This window comes from Erinaceus europaeus, chromosome 13 (genome assembly GCF_950295315.1).
Source record: "Erinaceus europaeus chromosome 13, mEriEur2.1, whole genome shotgun sequence".
NCBI lineage: Eukaryota > Metazoa > Chordata > Mammalia > Eulipotyphla > Erinaceidae > Erinaceus > Erinaceus europaeus.
The window spans coordinates 14082350-14101291 of record NC_080174.1 but is presented as its reverse complement, the minus strand read 5'-3'; the positions used below and the strand labels follow the sequence as shown (position 1 = coordinate 14101291).

Here is an 18942-nt window from a genome sequence, read left to right as displayed (position 1 = left end):
TTTCGAGGAAAGAAAGGAGTCACAGAGTGACACAGTGTCTGCAGTCACATTTTCTAGGATGAAGAGAGCGGGAGCAAACTGTCCTGGGGTGCACCCTAGGCCTCACCAACAAGGCACTCAGCTGAATAATACATGGATAAGAGCTTCCGCTGTGACTCTCCCCAGTGGCAGAGCCACAAAGTCCCCTGATGAACAAGTCAGCCAAGACCAGCAGAGCTGGACTCAGAACACAGAGAGAGTGGACAGCTGCTGAGGACACAGACTGCCTATTTCAGTAGCTCTGTGTCATTTCTTGTCTACTGAAAACGGTGGACCCCTTCTTCCAGACTCAAAGCAGTCCCTGGCTGGGAGACACAGCAATGGTGGGAGGTGACAGCAGACCTCCACAGCCAAGTTCATCCCAGTTTTCTGCTGACCCACTGAGAGACTGCTGAGCAAAAGTCCTAAGTCTTTAGGTGTGAATATTGGCCTGGAAGACCAGAACTGAAAAGGGCCTGGAAACTTCCATAATAGTTGACGGGGGGGGGGGGGGGAGGCAGCAAGACCCGCTCACCTGAACAGCGCACCTGCTTGGTTGTGGACACAATCCCGGCTTGAGCCTGACCCCCACTACACAGAAGGAAACTTTGATGCTGTGGTGTCTCTCTCAGTCTATCTCATCATTCTATCTGAAAAAGTCAGCCTGGAGTAATGAAGCCCCAGTGACAACCCTCTCCTCTCCCCAAAAAGAACAGAGACACTTAGCTCTAAGTCAAGAGATGTGTGTATAGCCAGAGAAATAGGGTGTGTGCATTGCCATGTTCAAGATCCACATTTGAGACCTAGGTTTGCGCCCCACACCGTCACATGAGAGGTGCTATACAGTGTCCTTTCTGTCTCTCTTAAAAAGTGACCCCTAGTGATGAAATCATATATACACATGGCCCATTTCTTTTTTAAAAAAAAAAAAGCTGTGTATTGTGATATTTGTGTGTGGTGTCTGTTCTATTTGTGTAGTATGTGAATTGTGATATTTGTGTGTGACGTGATGTTATGTGTGGAGTACCTGTTTATGTCACTACCTGTGTGAAAGTGTGGTGACATTTGCATGTGACCTATGTCTGTGTGTCTTAATACTTGTGAGGGTATGTGTGCTAGGTTATCTGTATGTGTGCTGTGACTGTGTGTGTGTGTACGTGTAAAGATGAAACACATAAGAGACCCTCAGTACAGTGTGCCCTACAGACAGAGCAGCACAGTTACACAGTTTCAAAGTCCCAGGTGGAGCCCACACCTTGGAAGTCTGAACTCTGGGCTCCCCTCATGGGGTTGTCTAAAGATCCTGTGAAGACCCCCAGCTCCCAAACCCTCATCAGCTAAAAGGCTACGTACTGGTTTGATGCAATGTCATTCAAGGCCGCTTGCCAGGATCTTTCAAATGTTTGCTCGTAAGCCACACTGTCCATGTGGCCACCAAGGCTATTCAAACCCAGGTTTGCTACGGGGAGTTTTATGCTGTGCCTGAGGGTATGGTCTGAGGTTCCCCCTTCCACTCCTTTCTGGGATGCTCCCACTAAATTGATCTTGTGACTCAGTTGTGGATCCCCACTGCAGCTTCACACCTCCAGCGGTGAGGACAGTTCCAGACACACCCTTGGAGCTGTGTTGGACCCAGAATCTTCCAGGCCAGAGATAAAGGCCCCTCCTGAAAAGCTCCCTGAAAGCTCCCCAGACGATATCTAAGGGAAAGGAGGGGCTGGGGGCGACCTTGGAACAGGCTGCATGCGGCCTCGCTAAATTGCAAGGAAGAATTGGGGACGTCCCCGGGAGGGGTGACTTGTCGGGCTCCTTAGGGCTTTCCCGAAGGCGCCCCAGATCCTTGGAGTCGCTGGATGAGGAGACTGAGCCTGGTGACATCTGAGAGCGCGGGGAACAGCGCCATCACGCGGTCCACCTGCCGTGGCGGGAAGAGTCTGCAGAGCGCGGTTCGCGCCCGGGCGCGCGCGGCCACCTCGCGGGGTGCGGCGGGGGACACCGAATCGGAGGGTCCCCCAAAGGGGCAGTCGCCCCAGCCTGGCTCTGTCCAGATTGGGTTGCCCGAGAATCGGCCCGCCCCCTCCGGGGAGGCCCACGGGTCGGCCGGCAGCCGGCGATGGGGGAGCACATCACTCTGAGGGTCCCCGAGACCGGGAGCATCCCGAGACCCGCCCAGCGCGCTCGAGGGGCTCGGCAGGCCGGGCGGGGCTGCAGGAGACGCCGCCCCCAGGTCAGGGCGGCGCGGCTGGCGCGCGAGGCTGCAGCAGGGCCCCGCGGATCGCGCCCCCAGGAGCCCCGAGGTGTCGCTGAAGCTGAGCCGCGAGAAGCCGTCTGCCAGGGCCGCCAGGGCCGCCGCCCCCCGCGCGGGGAGCTGGGTGCGCTCTCCGGGCTCGCGGGGGATGGGCGGGGCAGCTGCGGGGGCGCCCCGGGAAGCCCCCTGCCGCCGGGGCCACTCGTCCTCGGCGGCCGCACCCCGCCAGGCCCGAGTCTGTGCGCGCAGCTCGTCTGCCACCGCCAGCTGCGCCTGGTGCGGCCTCTCGGGGTGGAAGAACTTGCACTTGACGCCGTAGGTGCATTTCTTGCCTGGAAGGGGCAGCGGGAAGGGGGCGCGGGGTGAGACTCGGGGCGTGAGCTATGCTCCCCTCACACACACACCTTTCTCTTTGGGGACCTACTAAGGTTGTAAAAAGAGCCTTGGGGCACCGGCAGGGCGCACTAGGTGCAGCACCCTCCCCCACAGTGTGGGGTACTGATAGTGCACCCCATATTTCTCAGTGTAGGAGCACCGTCTAGCCAGGGACTGAAACCACATCTCAGGATCTGGTGAGTGGCCTTTGGGGTGTACCTCCCTTGGACATCTGGGCGCTAAATTGCCCTCTCCTTAATGATTTCTTTCTTTCCCCCCTCTCTTTTTCCCCCACCCCCCAGCCCCCAAAGAGACACCATTAAGCCAAATCTTCCCCCAGTGCCTTGAGATCTGAGAGCTGGAACCTGGGTGGAGCGCATCCTGGAGTGGGCACCTTCCCAGCTGAGCTCTCTCGCAGGCAGTTTGAGGACTATTTTAGAAGTGCTCAAGTCAGTTATGAAACAGGCCACTTCTGAGTGGAAGAAGGCAAGGTGGACCAACCTGGGTGTAAATGGCCCTGAAGGCCACTTAGGGCTTGACTGGACTTCTAAATACCCCTACACATACCCACCCACACACATGAATAATACTAATAATAATATTAACGGGTGTGGGGTAGATAGTATAAAGGTTATGCAAAGAGAATCTCATGCCTGAGGCTCCAAAATCCCAGGTTCAACCTCCCACACCGCAAGAGAGCTGATCAGTACACGGGTTTAAAAAAGATAGTAATGTTGGGAGTTGGGCTGTAGCGCAGCGGGTTAATCGCAGGTGGCGCAAAGCACAAGGACCGGCATAAGGATCCCGGTTCGAACCCCAGCTCCCCACCTGCAGGGGAGTCGCTTCACAGGCGGTGAAGCAGGTCTGCAGGTGTCTTTCTCTCCTCCTCTCTGTCTTCCCCTCCTCTCTCCATTTCTCTCTGTCCTATCCAACAACGACGACAACAACAATAATAACTACAACAATAAAACAACAAGGGCAACAAAAGGGAATAAATAAATAAAATAAAATAAAAAGATAGTAATATTAACACAACCTGAGGGCACCAGGAGGTATCACATGGGGTGAAGCCCCAGACTTGCAAGCATGAGGTCTGGGGATCCATCAACCGCCTCACATATGTAATTATTATTGTTGTTGTTGTTGTTATTATTATTATTATTTTACCAGAACACTGATCATCTCTGGCTTATGGTGGTGCAGGGGATTGAACCTGGGACTTCAGAGCCTCAGGCATGAGTCTCTTTGTATAACCATTATGCTATCTACTCCTGCTGATTCTCTCTCTCTCTTTCTCTCAGTCTGCAGGTGCTGAGGGCTCGAGGACAGAGTCCTTTGCTCTTACCAGAGCGGAGGCAAATCCAGAAGGTCAAGGGGCAGAGGAGTAGGTGACAGGAAGTAGACACAGCCTTCAGGTGATGGAGAGCTTTGGGTGTGTGCACACAGCCTCCCTGCTCCCCTTCCCCAGCCTCTGGCCAGTGTGTGATCCCCACAGCCAGCCCTCACAAATGTCCCCACCCAGGACACGCCAGTTCAGCTAACTGTAACTGTGTCAGGAAACCACTGACCAGAGAAGTTGTTACCTTTCCAGAGTTACACAGCCCAGTGAGGGGGCAGAAGTGAGACTAGAACCCAGGCTGCTGCACTGAGGGGACAGAAGACCCTGAACAGGACCCCAGGATCCTTAAGACACAGGTACCACCCACCGTAGGGACAGTGCTGCCAGGATGGCTCCGGGGGCTTTGGCTTTCGGCTTAGGAAGTTGCTCAAGGTGGGTCCCCAGCGGCCCAGGGGGTCATCAGGGGGCATGAACCTGGAAAAGAAGCACAAGGGGTGATCGCACACCCATGGGGGTGCACCACTGGGTGCTCCTGGCACCCAGCTGAGTGCACATTATCAAGTAAGTGCTCAAAGGATCTTGGTTCAAGACCCCACTTTCCACTTTCTACCTGCAGGGGGAGAGAGAATGGACTTCATCAGGGTGAAACACTGAAGGCGTCTCTCTTTCCTTCTCTCTATCTCCCCCTTCCCTCTCAACTTCTCTTTGTCTTTATAAAAGAAAGAGACAGACAGACAGAGCACACCACAGTGGATTCACTGTAAAGGCACTGATCCCCATCAATAACTCTGGTGACAATTTTTTTTAAATAAAAGTACAAGATCCAGCTGGGGAGATAGCTGAGCAAGTAAGAGCACGGGGCCTACATCCCCAAGGGCTCAGGTTCCACCCTTGGCAAAGTCATAAGCCAGAGCTCAACAACTACCCCCACCACACACACAAACATATGGTTTTAAATGCACAGTCCTAAGCCAGGGATGTATCTCACCTGTAGAACACACAACTCACATGTGTCAAGTCATGGATTTGAAAGAAAGCAAGAGAGAAATAAAGGAAAGGAAGAAAGAGAAAAGAAATATGCAGGCTCTAGGCTCCACACTTGGCCTGCTTCAAATTATTCCAGAATGTGCGGGTAGTTTTTTTTTTTTTATCCATGAAAGTTAGCCCCTAGCTTTTCTCGGGCCTCTCTGGGTCCTATTTGGAAAAGGCTCTCTACTGTTTTCCAGTCTTGAATGTAGTCCCCTAGTTGAGCACAAGTCCCTTTTTATAGCAACATTTGTTTCCAGTAAACACTTTCAGCACTTACAAAGGCTCGCTCATCTGGAGGGGTAGTGGAATATAAATTGGGATAAGAGATTGTTTTGGTGAGTTGCTATCCCTCTCAGGCTTAAAAGGTCAAGCAGAGACCCACCCAGCTGACTACTAGGCCACCACCAAAGCTGGGAGAGTCCCAGCTCTCAGGACACCGCCTCCTGGATCAGATCCCAGCTACACAGCTTCTCAGAGTTGGCTCCTGACTAAGAATCCCGGGCACCACCCTCTGAGGTTTTGAAAAGTCCCCAAGGACTTCGCCCTGTCTCCACACACAGGGTAAGAGGGCCCCTTGGACCTGCCCTGGGCACAAGGCATGTGTCCTCACCCCCAAGGGGGCAGGCAGACTCTGCTTCCTGGCAGCCCCGGGACCTCTCAGCAGCCCCTTAGGACCCAGTACATCAGGAGGACTTGACCCAATAACCTGTCTGTCACCAGACCAGAGCCGGCCAGGACCCAGCAGACCCCAGTGAGGATTTTCTGGAATCAAAGGTTACTTCTTTCCACATTCCTGCAACTGGTCTTATGCGTGCATGCGTGTGTGCATGTGTGTGTGTGCGTGTGCGTGTGCGTGTGTGTGTGTGTGTGTGTGTGTACTTGACCACAGGCCTCCTTCCAACATCTGCCTGGGAACCACACTTGGAACCAAGTAGAAATGGGGACAAGAGCGCCCCCTGGTGCACCATGTTTGGCCTGAGAATTAAGGGGTACAATTCTTCCTGGTACAGACTTTGTCCTCCAAGGACAGTTCACTCAAGGTGACAACTGTTCATTTCAACGAGCGTGGGTGACCAGCCCACAATACACAGCCTGTAAAGAACAGAAGTTCTTCCCACAGCTGGCTCTTTCCAGCTCGTTTCACAGCTCTGCACAGTCTCATGTGTCACCTCTGTCGTCTCTTCCTCCTTTCCCCAGAGCCATAGTCATCCACTCATTCACTCATTCATCTACTCATTCATTCACTCACTCACTTGCTTATCCACTCATTCATTCATTCAGTTCAGGCCTTTATTTATATACTCATTCATTAACACATACACTCATTCATTCATTTATTTACCTACTCTTACATCCAGACTCATTCACTCACTCATTTATTTTTTAATTATCTTCATGTATTTATCGGATAGAAACAACCAGAAATCGAGGGGTAAGGGAGTGGTAGAGAGGGAGAGAAACAGAGAGACACCTGCAACACTGCTTCACCACTTTCAAAGCTTTCCCCATGCAGGCAGGGACTGGGGGCTCAAACCAGGGTCCTTGACATTGCAACTGTGTGTTCAACCAGGTGCGCCACCACCCCGCTCCTTACTCTCACATTCACTCACTCACTCATTTGTCTGCTCACTCATTCATACACTCAATCACTTACTCATCTACAACTATTATGTTGGGGCCACTGCAGATAAGATACCCACAGTTCCTGCCTTCACAGAGCAAGGGGACTCTGAAGCCACATTCATGGGTGACGAGTCCAGATTGAGGGATGAGCTATGCCTATCTGGAACAGAATTAACATGGGATTGGCATCCCAGCTGGCATGTCTTCCCACTCACTTGTCCCATGCTAAACTGGTCTCAGCTCACTGCCTGCCTTGTCAGACTCCGAGCCTTGATCGCCCAGACATGCCCGAGGATCAATCTGATGGCCCAGCCCTGGCTTCCTCAATCCACCTTCACTCCATGGAGGGGCCCTCCCCAGCACAGGCTAGTTTGTATGCATGATCCTCTGCCATATTTGATTAGCAGAGTGGACCCAGCCCAGGGGGACCAACCTACAGGGCAGGAAAACCAACCAGATCAGCTGAGACAGTCCATTTTCTAGGCAGGTTAAGGTTCTTACAGGACCCCCTCCAAAAAAAATAAATAAAGACAGTGTTTCCTGCTTCAATGTATAGTTCAAGACCTTCAAAAAATAAAGATGGTGTTTCCTGCTTCAATGTATAGCTCAAGACCTTCAAAAAAAATAAAGATGGTGTTTCCTGCTTCACTGTATAGCTCAAAACCTTTTTAGGGACTAGGGATGTGGCTCATCAGCAAAGCGCCAACAAAGCAAAATAGCGATTTGCATGTGTGAGGGAGGCCCTGGGTAAGATTCTCAGCGCCACAAAAGAGCAACAAGGACAAGATGAGTCAGAACTCATGTATGATGGGGCAGTGCTCTGTGTTCTCCATTCTTTTTCTTCCTCTCTGTTTCCTACCCCTAAGTACAGTTAAACGGAAAAGTACTAAGCCGAGGAAGTGACTCAGTGCTAAAAGGTATGAGGTCTGTGTTTGATCTTTGGCATCACATAAAGAAAGAAAGAAAGAAAGAAAGAAAGAAAGAAAGAAAGAAAGAAAGAAAGAAAGAAAGAAAGAAAGAAAGAGGGAAGGAAGGAAGGAAGGAAGGAAGGAAAGGAAAAAAGAAAGAAAGGAAGGAAAAAAGAAAGAAAAAGAAAAAAAAACTTCCCCACATTGAGATAACACCTCCTCCCACCTGTGAGGTATGGTCTATTTCAACAAAACAGGAAATGATAGCTGTTGGAGAGGTCTGGACAAAAAGGAACTCTGTTACACTGCTGGTGGGGATACAAGCTGGTACAGTCCCTGTGGAAAAGCAGTGGAGTCCTTAAGTAGAAATGGAAATGCCTGGTGAGCCAGCAGCGCCATTCCTAAGCATGTATCCAAAGGACTTTAAACATGAATTTGAAAGGATCTATGAACCCCTATGTTCTTAGCTAAACAATTTGCAATAGCCAACATGTGGGGCATATATTCAATGGAATACTACTCTGCAATTTAAAAAGATGAGATTGTATCCTTTGGATTGAACAAAATGGATAGACCTGACGATGATTATGCTAAACAAAAGGAGTAGAGAGGTGGAAGACAGTTACCGGATGATTTTGCTCATATTGGAATCTAGATAAGGCATACAACTTTGCAACAAATAAAAAAAGTAACCAAACGGCCTCTCAGTCTCTGTGAAAACGTGATACTTATGGGGGCATTGGCCACAGAAGTTTTGTGATGGGTATGGTGTGAAACTATACTCTTCTAATCTTATAAGCTTGTACACCATTATTAAACCACAAATAAAAATAATTTTAAAACTGCTTTGAAAATTAAACAAAAGGGGAGTAGACAGTCGATAGCACACATCACCACACACAAAGATCCATGTTCAAGCCTCCTGTCCCCACCTGCGGGGAGAAGCTTGACAGGTGATGAAGCAGTGCTGTAGGTGTCTCTCTTTCTCTCCTTTTTTTAAAAAATTTTTTTATTATTTTTTTAATTTATTCTTTTTGTTGCCCTTGTTGTTTTTTTATTGTTGTAGTTATTATTGATGTCATTGTTGTTGGATAGGACAGAGAGAAATGGAGAGAGGAGGGGAAGACAGAGAGGGGGAGAGAAAGACAGACATCTGCAGACCTGCTTCACCGCCTGTGAAGCGACTCCCCTGCAGGTGGGGAGCCGGGGGCTCGAACCGGGATCCTTACTCTGGTCCTTGCGCTTTGCGCCACCTGCGCTTAACCCGCTGCGCTACCGCCCGACTCCCTCTCTCTCTCCTTTTCTATCTCCACTTCCACTCTCAATTACTCTGTTCTGTCAAATATAAGAAGGAAAGAAAAAACAATGGGGGGATGGCCACCAGGAGCAGTAGACTTGCCATGCAGCCACCAAACCCCAGTGATAACTTTAGTGGCAATGAAAGAAGGGGGAAAAGAATTGCAAAGATATAAAAGAAGTGAAAAGAAGAGCAACAGAGTTCAGATTTTCTCTCATGATGTACAATGACCATCTCAGTGCTCTATTTTACATGGGTTTTGTTTGTTTGTTTGTTTGTTTGTTTGTTTTACCAGAGCACTGCTCACCTCTTGGTCTCTGGAGCCTCTTTGCATAACCACTATGCTATCTATCCCCTGCCCCAACATATTCTTTTTTTTCTTTTGCCTCCAGGGTTATTGCTGGAGCTCAGTGTCTGCACCATGAATCCTCTGCTCCTGGAGGCCGTTTCCCCCCCTTTTGTTGCCCTTGTTGTTGTAGCCTTATTGTGGTTATTATTGTCGTTGATGTCATTTGTTGTTGGACAGAGAGAAATGGAGAGAGGAGGGGAAGACAGAGAGGGGGAGAGAAAGATAGACACCTGCAGACCTGCTTCACTGCCTGTGAAGTGACTCCCCTGCAGGTGGGGAGCTGGGGGCTCGAACCCGGATCCTTATGCCTGTCCTTGCACTTTGCACCACGTGCGCTTAACCTGCTGCGCTACTGCCTGACCCCCCCCCAACATATTCTTTAAAAATAATAACATGATCCTGGTTCGAGCCCCCGGATCCCCACCTGCAGGAGAGTCGCTTCACAGACGGTGAAGCAGGTCTGCAGGTGTCTGTCTTTCTCTCCCCCTTGCTGTTTTCCCCTCCTCTCTCCATTTCTCTCTGTCCTATCCAACAACAACAACATCAGTAATGACCACAATAATAAAACAAGGACAACAAAAGGGAATAAATAAATGAATATTTTTAAAAATAAAAAAATAATAATAACATGTATAAATAGGGGAAAAGCAGAAGATATTTTCTTTACAAAGGGGGGGATAGCATAATGGTGATGCAGAGAGACTCTTAAACCTGAGGCTCCAGAGTCCCCCAAACCACCATAAACTAGAGCTGAGCAGCGCTCTGGAAAAATAAATAAATAAATCCCAAAGATACCCACCCATTAATCCCCCAATAAAGACATTTTAAAGTAAAATTAAATAACTTTAAAAAGAAAAAAAAAACCAGAATAGTATACACCTGGTTCACCCACTGGGCAACTCAGTGCTGGGTTCAGCCACCTGTAGGCACAGTGACCAAAAACTCAAAAACAACTGAAACCAAAAAAAACAAAGGGGGGGGGATTGGGGCAGGAGAGACAATATAATGGTTATACAAACAGACTCTCATGCCTGAGGCTCTGAGGCCCCAGGTTCAATCCCCTGCACCGCCATAAATCAGAGTTGAGCAGTGCTCTGGTAAACCAACAATAAAAATCCAGTTGGGGGAAAACGAGTCACAAAACCCAGAGGGGCAGAGTGAAGCTGCTGCAGTGAGGGGTGTCCTCAGCCGGCTTTTTCCAAAATTGAGTGTCCTTTATTTCTGGCGAGGTGTGCCCATGACCACAAGTCCCCCTGGGCCCGGTCACCTGGAGTGTCCGTCGGTCACCTCCCTCTGTCCTGCGCCAGGCCTTCCTCCTCCCAGCACCCCCAAGCCAACATACCGATCATTGACAAAGGAGAACATGAGCAGCCTCTGCTCAATGAACCACTTCCACTCGGGGTTCTCGCTCTGCAGGTCCCGGTAGTTGTCGTTGGAGACGATGATGCCGTCCTGCTCGTAGGCCACCTTCACGATGTACCGGTCGTCGTAGCAAACCACCCGGCGGCCGTTCAGCTTGCGGGACGGGGTGTACACCAGCACCGCCTGCCGCTCCAGCTCCTCCAGCACGTGCTGCTCTGGGGGGCAGGAGGGCAGCCAACTGAGGGCCTCTCACCCTGGGGGCCACCGGCTGCCACCCCTCCCCCGTAGCTGTGAGGACAGGGGAGGTAGACACAACTGGTAGGATCCCCAGAGGCTGTTGTCCCCCTAAATGAAAACCATCATGGCTGTAGCATCTGGTGGGCAGAGGTGCCAGCTGTTGGCTGCTCCCTGCAGGGTGCCCGAGTGAAACCAAGCAGACAGCACCTGTACCAGCCCTCAGGGAGAGACCCCCACCACACACATAATCAAGAAGACCACAGACAGCGCAGAAAAGCAGCGCAGAAATGTAACTGGTCTGGTTCTCCCCTCACTTTTTTTTTTAAGATCAGGGATCTTTTTTGGATTAAAAATAAACACATACACATATATTATTGGATAGAGACAGAGGGTAATTGAGGGGGGAGTGATAACGAAGGAAAGAGGCAGAGAGAGAGACCTACAACCCTGCTTCACCACTCATGAAACTTTCCCCCAGCAGGGGGCTTGAACCTGGGTCTGTACACTGTAATGTGTGCACTTAACCTGGTGCACCACTGCCTGGCCTCCTGGATTTTTCTTTTTAAGATGTGTTTTTCTGTTTACTTATTTGCTTACTTGTTTGCCCACTATGAAAGAGAAACAGAAGTATCAGAGCACCACTTAGCTCTGGCACATGGCAGCATCAGGAATTGAACCTAGGATCTCTGGGGTCTCAGGCATCCAAGTACTGTGCTCTCATCTTGAGCAATCTTCCCTGGCCCCACCTGGTTCTTTATTCACAAATAAAAACACAGACTGCCAAAGCTCATCAGGCTTTTGAAGAGAAGATTCAGCGAGAGAGAGAGAGAGAGAGAGAGAGAGAGAAAGACTGACTGACTCATGGGAAACTGGTCCCAGAAAAAAATAAAGTGGAAATGGAATTTAGGAGAATATATTTTTAACCAGAGCACTGTCCAGTTCAGGCTTATGGTGGTGTGGGGGATTGAACCTGAGACTTTGGAGCCTCAGGTTCGAAAGTCTTTTTACATAACCCTTATCTGATTCCACCACCCTAAAGGGGACATTTTTAAAAATCAATAAATTTTTAAAATTTGTATGGAATTTTTAAGATTTGTATAGACGTGGTCATAGTCAGATGTGTCACACCAGGTAGAGAGCACACATTACCGTGTGCAAGGACCTAGGTTCATGCCCCTTGTTCCTACCTGCAGGGGGGAAATTCCAGAAGCAGTGAAGCAGGTCTACAAGTGTCTCCCTTTCTCTCCCTCTCTTTCTCCCTCTCAATTTCTTTTTTTTTTTGACATAGTTATCAAGTGTTTATTCAGAAACTATTTAAAAAATTACATGTGCTAGGATTCCCTCTCAGTTTCTATCTGTCTCTATAAAAAAAGGAATAGGAGAAAATTTTTTTAGTAAGTGGTCAGGAAGATTCTGCATCCGTGAGAAAAGAATAGCACTATATTTTGAGGGGCAGGGGGCTTCTCCTAGTGGTCCTGGCAGTGACATAGTGGATAAAACACCAGACTCAAGCTGAGGTCCTAAGTTTGATCCCTGACACTGCGTGTACCAGCGTGATGCTCTGGTTCTCTTCCCACCTCCCCATCTTCACACACACCTCTCTTGTTAGCAAGTTGTATTTTTGTTTTTGTTTTCGCCTCCAAGGTTATTGCTAGGGCTCTGTGCCTGCACTACAAATCCACTGCTCCAGGTGGCCATCTTTTATCCATTGTTGTTGCTGTTGTTGTTGTTGGATAGGACATAGAGACATTCAAAGGGGAGGGGAAGATAGGGAGGGGAAGAGAAAGATAGACACCTGCAGACCTGCTTCAACTCTTGCGAAGCAACCCCCCTGCAGGTGTGGAGCTGGGGGCTCAAGCTGGGATCCTTGCACTGGTCCTGATGCTTCACATTATGTGTGCTTAACCCGGTGCATTACCACCTGGCCCCCAGTGAATAAGTTTTTAAAAGAGAGAGAAATCTCCCTGAATCACCTAGAACTCAGTCTTGTGGTCAATGACTCAGTAGAGACAGCACCAGCCACAGTTCACCATCTGACTTCCTATTATAGGAAAGCCAAACCAAGAAAGCAAACTAAACTCAGTTTAGTTAAACCATAATATTCTTTACTTGTGGCCTAGAGGCCCAGCAGGTGGCTCAGTGGGTGAAGTGAATGTCTCCTATGTCTGGCATCATGGTTCCACTCCCTGGCACCACCAAGAAGAGAGAGGGGAGGTGCTCCATGAGTGGTGGAGCAATGCTCTGGTCTCTCTCTCTTTTTAAAAAATATTTTATTATTTATTTATTCCCTTTTGTTGCCCTTGTTGTTTTATTGTTGTAGTTATTGTTGTTATTGATGTTGTTGTTGTTGGATAGGACAGAAAGAAATGGAGAGAGGAGAGGAAGACAGAGAGGGAGGAGAGAAAGACAGACACCCGCAGATATGCTTCACCGCCTGTGAAGTGACTCCCCTGCAGGTGGGGAGCCGGGGGCTCGAACAGGGATCCTTCCGCCGTTTCTTGCGCTTTGTGCTACCTGCGCTTAACCTACTGCGCTACTGCCCGACTCCCTACTTTGGTCTCTCTTTATCATCCTCACTCTCTCAAAAAGTAACAGAAAATAAAACGTGGGCCAGGAACCCATGGAGATTATGCTCAGTGAAACAAATAAGGAAGTGCAAGATAGCTACTGAATAGTTTCACACATATACGGAATGTAAAAAACTAAGGCAAAACTAGCTTGCGAAGGTAACATTTAGGGGGCCGGGCAGTAACACACCCAGTTGAGCATACATGTTACCAAGTGCACGGACAAAAGTTCAAGCCCTCAGTCCCCACCTGCAGGTGTGCAGGTTTCTATCTTTCTCTCTCGTTCTCTATCTCCCCCTCCCCTTCCTCTTCTCCCTCACAATTTCTCTCTGCCCCATGAAAGAAGGAAAAAAATTAAGGAAGGAAAGAAGGAGAGAGATGTCTGGGAGGTGTGGGCATGGAGTAATAGGAAACAGAAATGATCCCCTCCAAAAGAAAAAACAAACAAATATCTATAACTATTGACCTTAATGAAAGAGGGGGGGAGGGAGGGGGAAAATGGATGGCCTCTGGGAGTGGTGGATTTGTAGTACGGGCACCAAGCCCCAGCAATACCTGGTAGCAATAATAATAATAATAAAAGGAATAAGAAAACTAACTCTAGGCTTCTGAAAGCTATGGTGTTCATATGTTGTAGTGGCACATTTCAACTAGAAATATGATGATTTCAGATTTAATATATACTTAAGTCTCTACCTGAAGGGCTCTGGAACTAGTAAAGCTATCTACTTTGTTCCTCAAACATTGATCAAGTTAAAGAGTGACAGCTTTGGGAGCTGGGTGGTAGCGCATTGGGTTAAGCACACAGGGCCTGGGACACAAGGACTGACTTAAGGATCCTAGTTCAGCCCCCTGCTCCACACTTACGGGGGGGGGGGGGTGTCACTTCACAAGTGGTGAAGCAGGTCTGTAGTTGTCTATCTTTCTCTCCCCCTCTCTGTCTTCCCCTCCTCTCTCCATTTCTCTCTGTTCTATCCAACAGCAATTAACAATAACAACAAAATGGAAAAAATGGCTGCCAGGAGCAGTGGATTCATAGTGCAGGCACTGAGCCCAAGCAACAACCCTGGAGGCAAAAAAACAAAAACAAAAGTGACAACTCTTGGGAAGTGACAGCTCCTGGGTTATCCTGAGGAGGAAAGAGACTAACTCATTGGGGTCAGTAGCCACGAAGATGCTGAGATGAGATCTAGAATCTATAAGACTTAATTACCACCCTCCAAATTCTAAAGCTGTTTACTCAAATCTGCTGAATCAACTCCTTCGCAAGCTACAATTCTTGATATATTATATAAAACTTGCTGTATAAAAAGGTTCTGGCCTTTAAGGGGGTGCTCCATTGTTCTTCCCCCTCCTTTAGGGGTACATTTTTAAAGCATTTTATTTATTTATCAATGAGAGGGATAGGAAGAGAGAGGGAAAGAACTAGACATCACTCTGGTACATGTGCTGCCGGGAACTGAACTCAGGACCTCATGCTTGAGAGGCTTTATCCACTGTGCCACCTCCCGGACCATGGAATACATTTTCTATGGAGACACCTTCAGTGTCTCAGTCAGACACATAACTAATGTCTCTCTGAGTAATCTTTCAGGTTCATGCATCACCCTTTGGGGCACAGGGACATGTGACAATATGTTTCAATTCTTTTTTTCTTTGCTTTCAGGGTTATTGCTGGTGTTCAGTGCCAGCACTACAAATCTACTGCTTCTGGTGATCTTTTTTTTTTCCTTTTTTTTTAATTGGATAGGACAGAGAGAAATTGAAAGATTAGGGGGTAATAGAGAGGGAAAGAGAAAGATAGACACCTGCAGACTTGATTCACCATTTGTGAAGTGTCTCTCCTGCAGGTGGGGAATAGGGGCTTTGCACAGGTCCTTGCACTTAACTGGAACACCACCTAGCCCCTCAATTTTCCATATTTCACATAAAAACAAAAGTCTCTCTCTCTCTCTCTCTCTCTCTCTGTGTGTGTGTGTGTGTGTGTGTGTGTGTGTGTGTGTGTGTGTCTAGCCAACTGTCAATGAACATTTAGGCTGCCCCCATATTTTAGTTGTTGTGAATAATGCAGCTATGAGCATGGAGTTCAGAATTTTTAAATCGTAAGAAGAGGCTGGAAAGTTGGTTCAGCAGATAGAGCACATGTTTGGCTTGTATGAAGCCCCAGGTTTGACCCCTCACATTGCATGTGACCAGGGGCTTCTCTGGTCTCTTCATCGTTTTCTTTCTCTCACTCTCTCATAAAAGAGATTTTTTTAATTTAATTTTATTTTATTTTAATATTTATTTTATTTATTTATTCCCTTTTGTTGCCCTTGTTGTTTTATTGTTGTAGTTATTATTGTTGTTGTCGTTGTTGGATAGGACAGAGAGAAATGGAGAGAGGAGGGGAAGACAGAGAGGGGGAGAGAAAGATAGACACCTGCAGACCTACTTCACCGCCTGTGAAGCGACTCCCCTGCAGGTGGGGAGCCGGGGTTCGAACCGGGATCCTTATGCCGGTCCTTGTGCTTTGCGCCACCTGTGCTTAACCCGCTGCGCTACAGCCCGACTCCCAAAAGAGATCTTTTAAGGTGCAAGCTTTTATTTTCTTTATTTGTTTATTGCCACCAGGGCTATCACTGGGGCTAAGTGCCTGCAAGACTACCACTCCCAGTAGTCATTTTCTTTCCCCTTATTATATCATCATCATCATCATCATTTGATAAGACAGAGAGAAATTGAGAGGCAGAGGGTATAGAGAGGGAGATATAAAAAAATAGACACCTGGGAGTTGGGCGGTGGCTCAGTGGGTTAAGCGCCCGTGGCACAAAGCACAAGGACCAGGGTCTGAGCCCTTGGCTCCCCACCTGCAGGGGAGTCGCTTCACAGACGGTGAAGCAGGTCTGCAGGTGTCTATCTTTCTCTCCCCATCTCTGTCTTCCCCTCCTCTCTCCATTTCTCTCTGTCCTATCCAACAACAACGACATCAATAACCACAACAATGTTAAACAAGAAGAGCAACAAAAGGGAAAATAAATAAATCAATAAATAAATATAATAATAGAAAAGAGAGAGACACCTACAGCCTGCTTTACCACTCATGAAGCTTCCCCTCTGCAGGTGATGACCTGCAGGTCCTTGCACAATACAACATATGCCCTCTACCAGGTATGCCACCACTTGGTTCCATTATTACTTATTTTGTCACCATAACTTCACTAGTCCAGGCTAATTTGGGGGGGGGAGTAGAAAGAGACACAGAGAGAAAGAAGGAAAGATACCATAACACTGAAATTTCTTTTAGTGCCCAGGGGCCAAGCTCAAACCTGGGTCTCTCACATGGCAAAGCAGGCACTACCCAGGTGAACTGTCTTTCCAGCCCACAACAATTATATTTTGTTTATTTATTTATTTATTTTTACTTTTTATTATTATTTATTTTCCCTTTTGTTGCCTTTGTTGTTTTTTATTGTTGTTGTAGTTGTTGTTGATGATGATGATGTCGTCGTTGTTGGATAGGACAGAGAGAAATGGAGAGAGAAGGAGAAGACGGGGGGGGGGGGGGGGGGGGGGAGTCAGACACCTGTAGACCTGCTTCACCGCTTGTGAAGCGACTCCCTGGCAGGTTGGGAGCCAGGGGCTCGAACCCGGGTCCTTACGCCGGACCTTGCGCTTCGCGCTACCTGCGTCTAACCCTCTGTGCTACTGCCTGAGCCCCTTATTTATTTGTTTATTTATTTATGTATTGATTTTTTGTCTCCTGGGTTATTGCTGGGGCTCTGTGCCTGCATTACGAATCCACTGCTCCCGGAGGCCATTTTTCCCATTTTTATTGCCCTTGTTACGCTTGTTGTCATTATTATTTTTGTTGTCATTGCTGTTGTTGTTGTTGGATAGGACAGAGAGAAATCGAGAGAGGAGGGAAGACAGAGAGGGGGAGAGAAAGACAGACACTTGCAGACCCGCTTCACCGCCCGTGAAGCGACCACTCTGCCGGTGGGGAGCCGGGGGCTCGAACCGCCGTCCTTACAGAGGTCCCTGTTTACGCATGTGCGCTTAACCCTCTGCACTACTGCCCGGCCCCCAGCAACTATATTTTCAAAGATTTATTTACTTCTATGAAAGAAAAGAGCACTGCTCAGCTTTGACACCTGGCAGCGCCAGGGACTGAACCTGTGCCCTCTGGAACCTCAGGTACGCCAATCCTGTGCTCTACTGCAGTGAGCTATCTCTGTAGCTCAGGACAGTTATTCTTAGAGTGTAAGCCTTCACACTGAAATCTAAAGTCATCTGGGCTGGTAAAATAGCTCACACACGTCACAATCAGTCCTGTCCAGCATACCTCTAATAGGAGTGTCAGATCTTGGGGGGTCTTTCCTCCAGGATGGGACAAAAACTTTGATGTATGGATGTCCTCTGTCCCTGAACCAGTCCACGGCCAGCTGGATTCCCCGGCAGGAGAACACTTCTTTATTTCCATGGCTACAACAGGAAAACAAAGATATCTGTAGAGACCTGGAAAGGGTGCCTAAAAAGTGTCTTTTTCTATCGGGCTCTGCAGGAAGACAGGTGTCTAAAAAGTGTCTTCTTCTATAGGGCAGGCAAAATTAGTAAAATCGGGAGTCGCACAGCAGGTTAAGCTTGCGCAGATGGCATTAAGTGCAAGGATTGGCGTAAGGATCCCAGTTCAAGGCCCCAGTGGTGAAACAGGGCTGCAGGTGTCTCTGTCTCTCTCCCTCCTATCTCCCCTTTCCCTCTCAATGTCTAGCTGTCTCTATCCAATAAATAAAGTTAAAATAAATTTTTTTTTAAAAAGAGTAGAAAAGCTTTCAAGGGAGGGGATGGGATACGGAGTTCTGGTAGTGGGAATTGTGTGAATTGTACCCCTCTTATCCTATGGTCTTGTCAATATTTCCATTTTATAAAAATAAAAAAAAAGAAGGGGCCAGGTGGTGGCTCACCTGGGTAAGCGCACATATTACAGTGCACAAGGACCTGGGTTTGAGCCCCTGGTCCCCACCTGCAGGGGGAAAGCTTTGCAAATGCTGAAGCAGGTCTGCAGGTGTCTCTCTGTCTCTCTCCCTCTCTATCTCCCCTCCTCTCAATTTCTGGCTGTCTCTATCCAATAAATAAATAAATTAAAAAAAATAAAAATAAAAGAAAGAAGAATAGGGAAGTTTCCGATGGAGGGGATGAGATATAGAACTCTGGTGGTGGGAACTGTATAGAATTGCACCCCTCTTATCCAACAATCTTGTTGACTATTACTAAGTTACTAAAAATAATGTCATTGCTGACTTTCATTGTGTGTGAGGGAGGCAGGTGGGTGATCAGGGGGAGATCCCATGTGCAGGTTATACCTTCTCTCTGTACAAACAAATATCCCTTAGCTTGAGAAAAGTAAGAAGATGGGGTTTGAGGGGTCAGGTGATGGCGCACCTGGTTAAGTGCGCACATTACAGTGTGCGAAGACCCAGGTTCAAGCCCCTGGGCCCCACCTGCATGGGGAAAGATTCATGAGTGGTGAAGCAAGGCTGCAGGTGTCTCTCTGTCTCTTTCCTGCTCTATCGCTCCTTCCCCTCTCCATTTATCTCTGTATCTAATAAAT

General features: G+C 48.1%; 1 protein-coding gene across 1 annotated transcript in view; it reads right to left on the bottom strand.

Moving 5' to 3' along the window:
• Window positions 1-944: 944 nt before the first annotated feature.
• Window positions 945-18942, bottom strand: part of ZC3H12D (zinc finger CCCH-type containing 12D) — a 36048-nt gene continuing 18050 nt past the window's right edge. Inside the window, exons 2-5 of the mRNA XM_007516406.2 lie at window positions 17677-17816; window positions 10529-10763; window positions 4348-4454; window positions 945-2598 (exon numbers count right to left, since the gene is read on the bottom strand). Of these exons, the coding sequence (XP_007516468.1) occupies window positions 1829-2598; window positions 4348-4454; window positions 10529-10763; window positions 17677-17816 (1252 nt within the window). The 3' untranslated portion in view covers window positions 945-1828. The remainder of the gene's footprint in view (window positions 2599-4347; window positions 4455-10528; window positions 10764-17676; window positions 17817-18942) is intronic.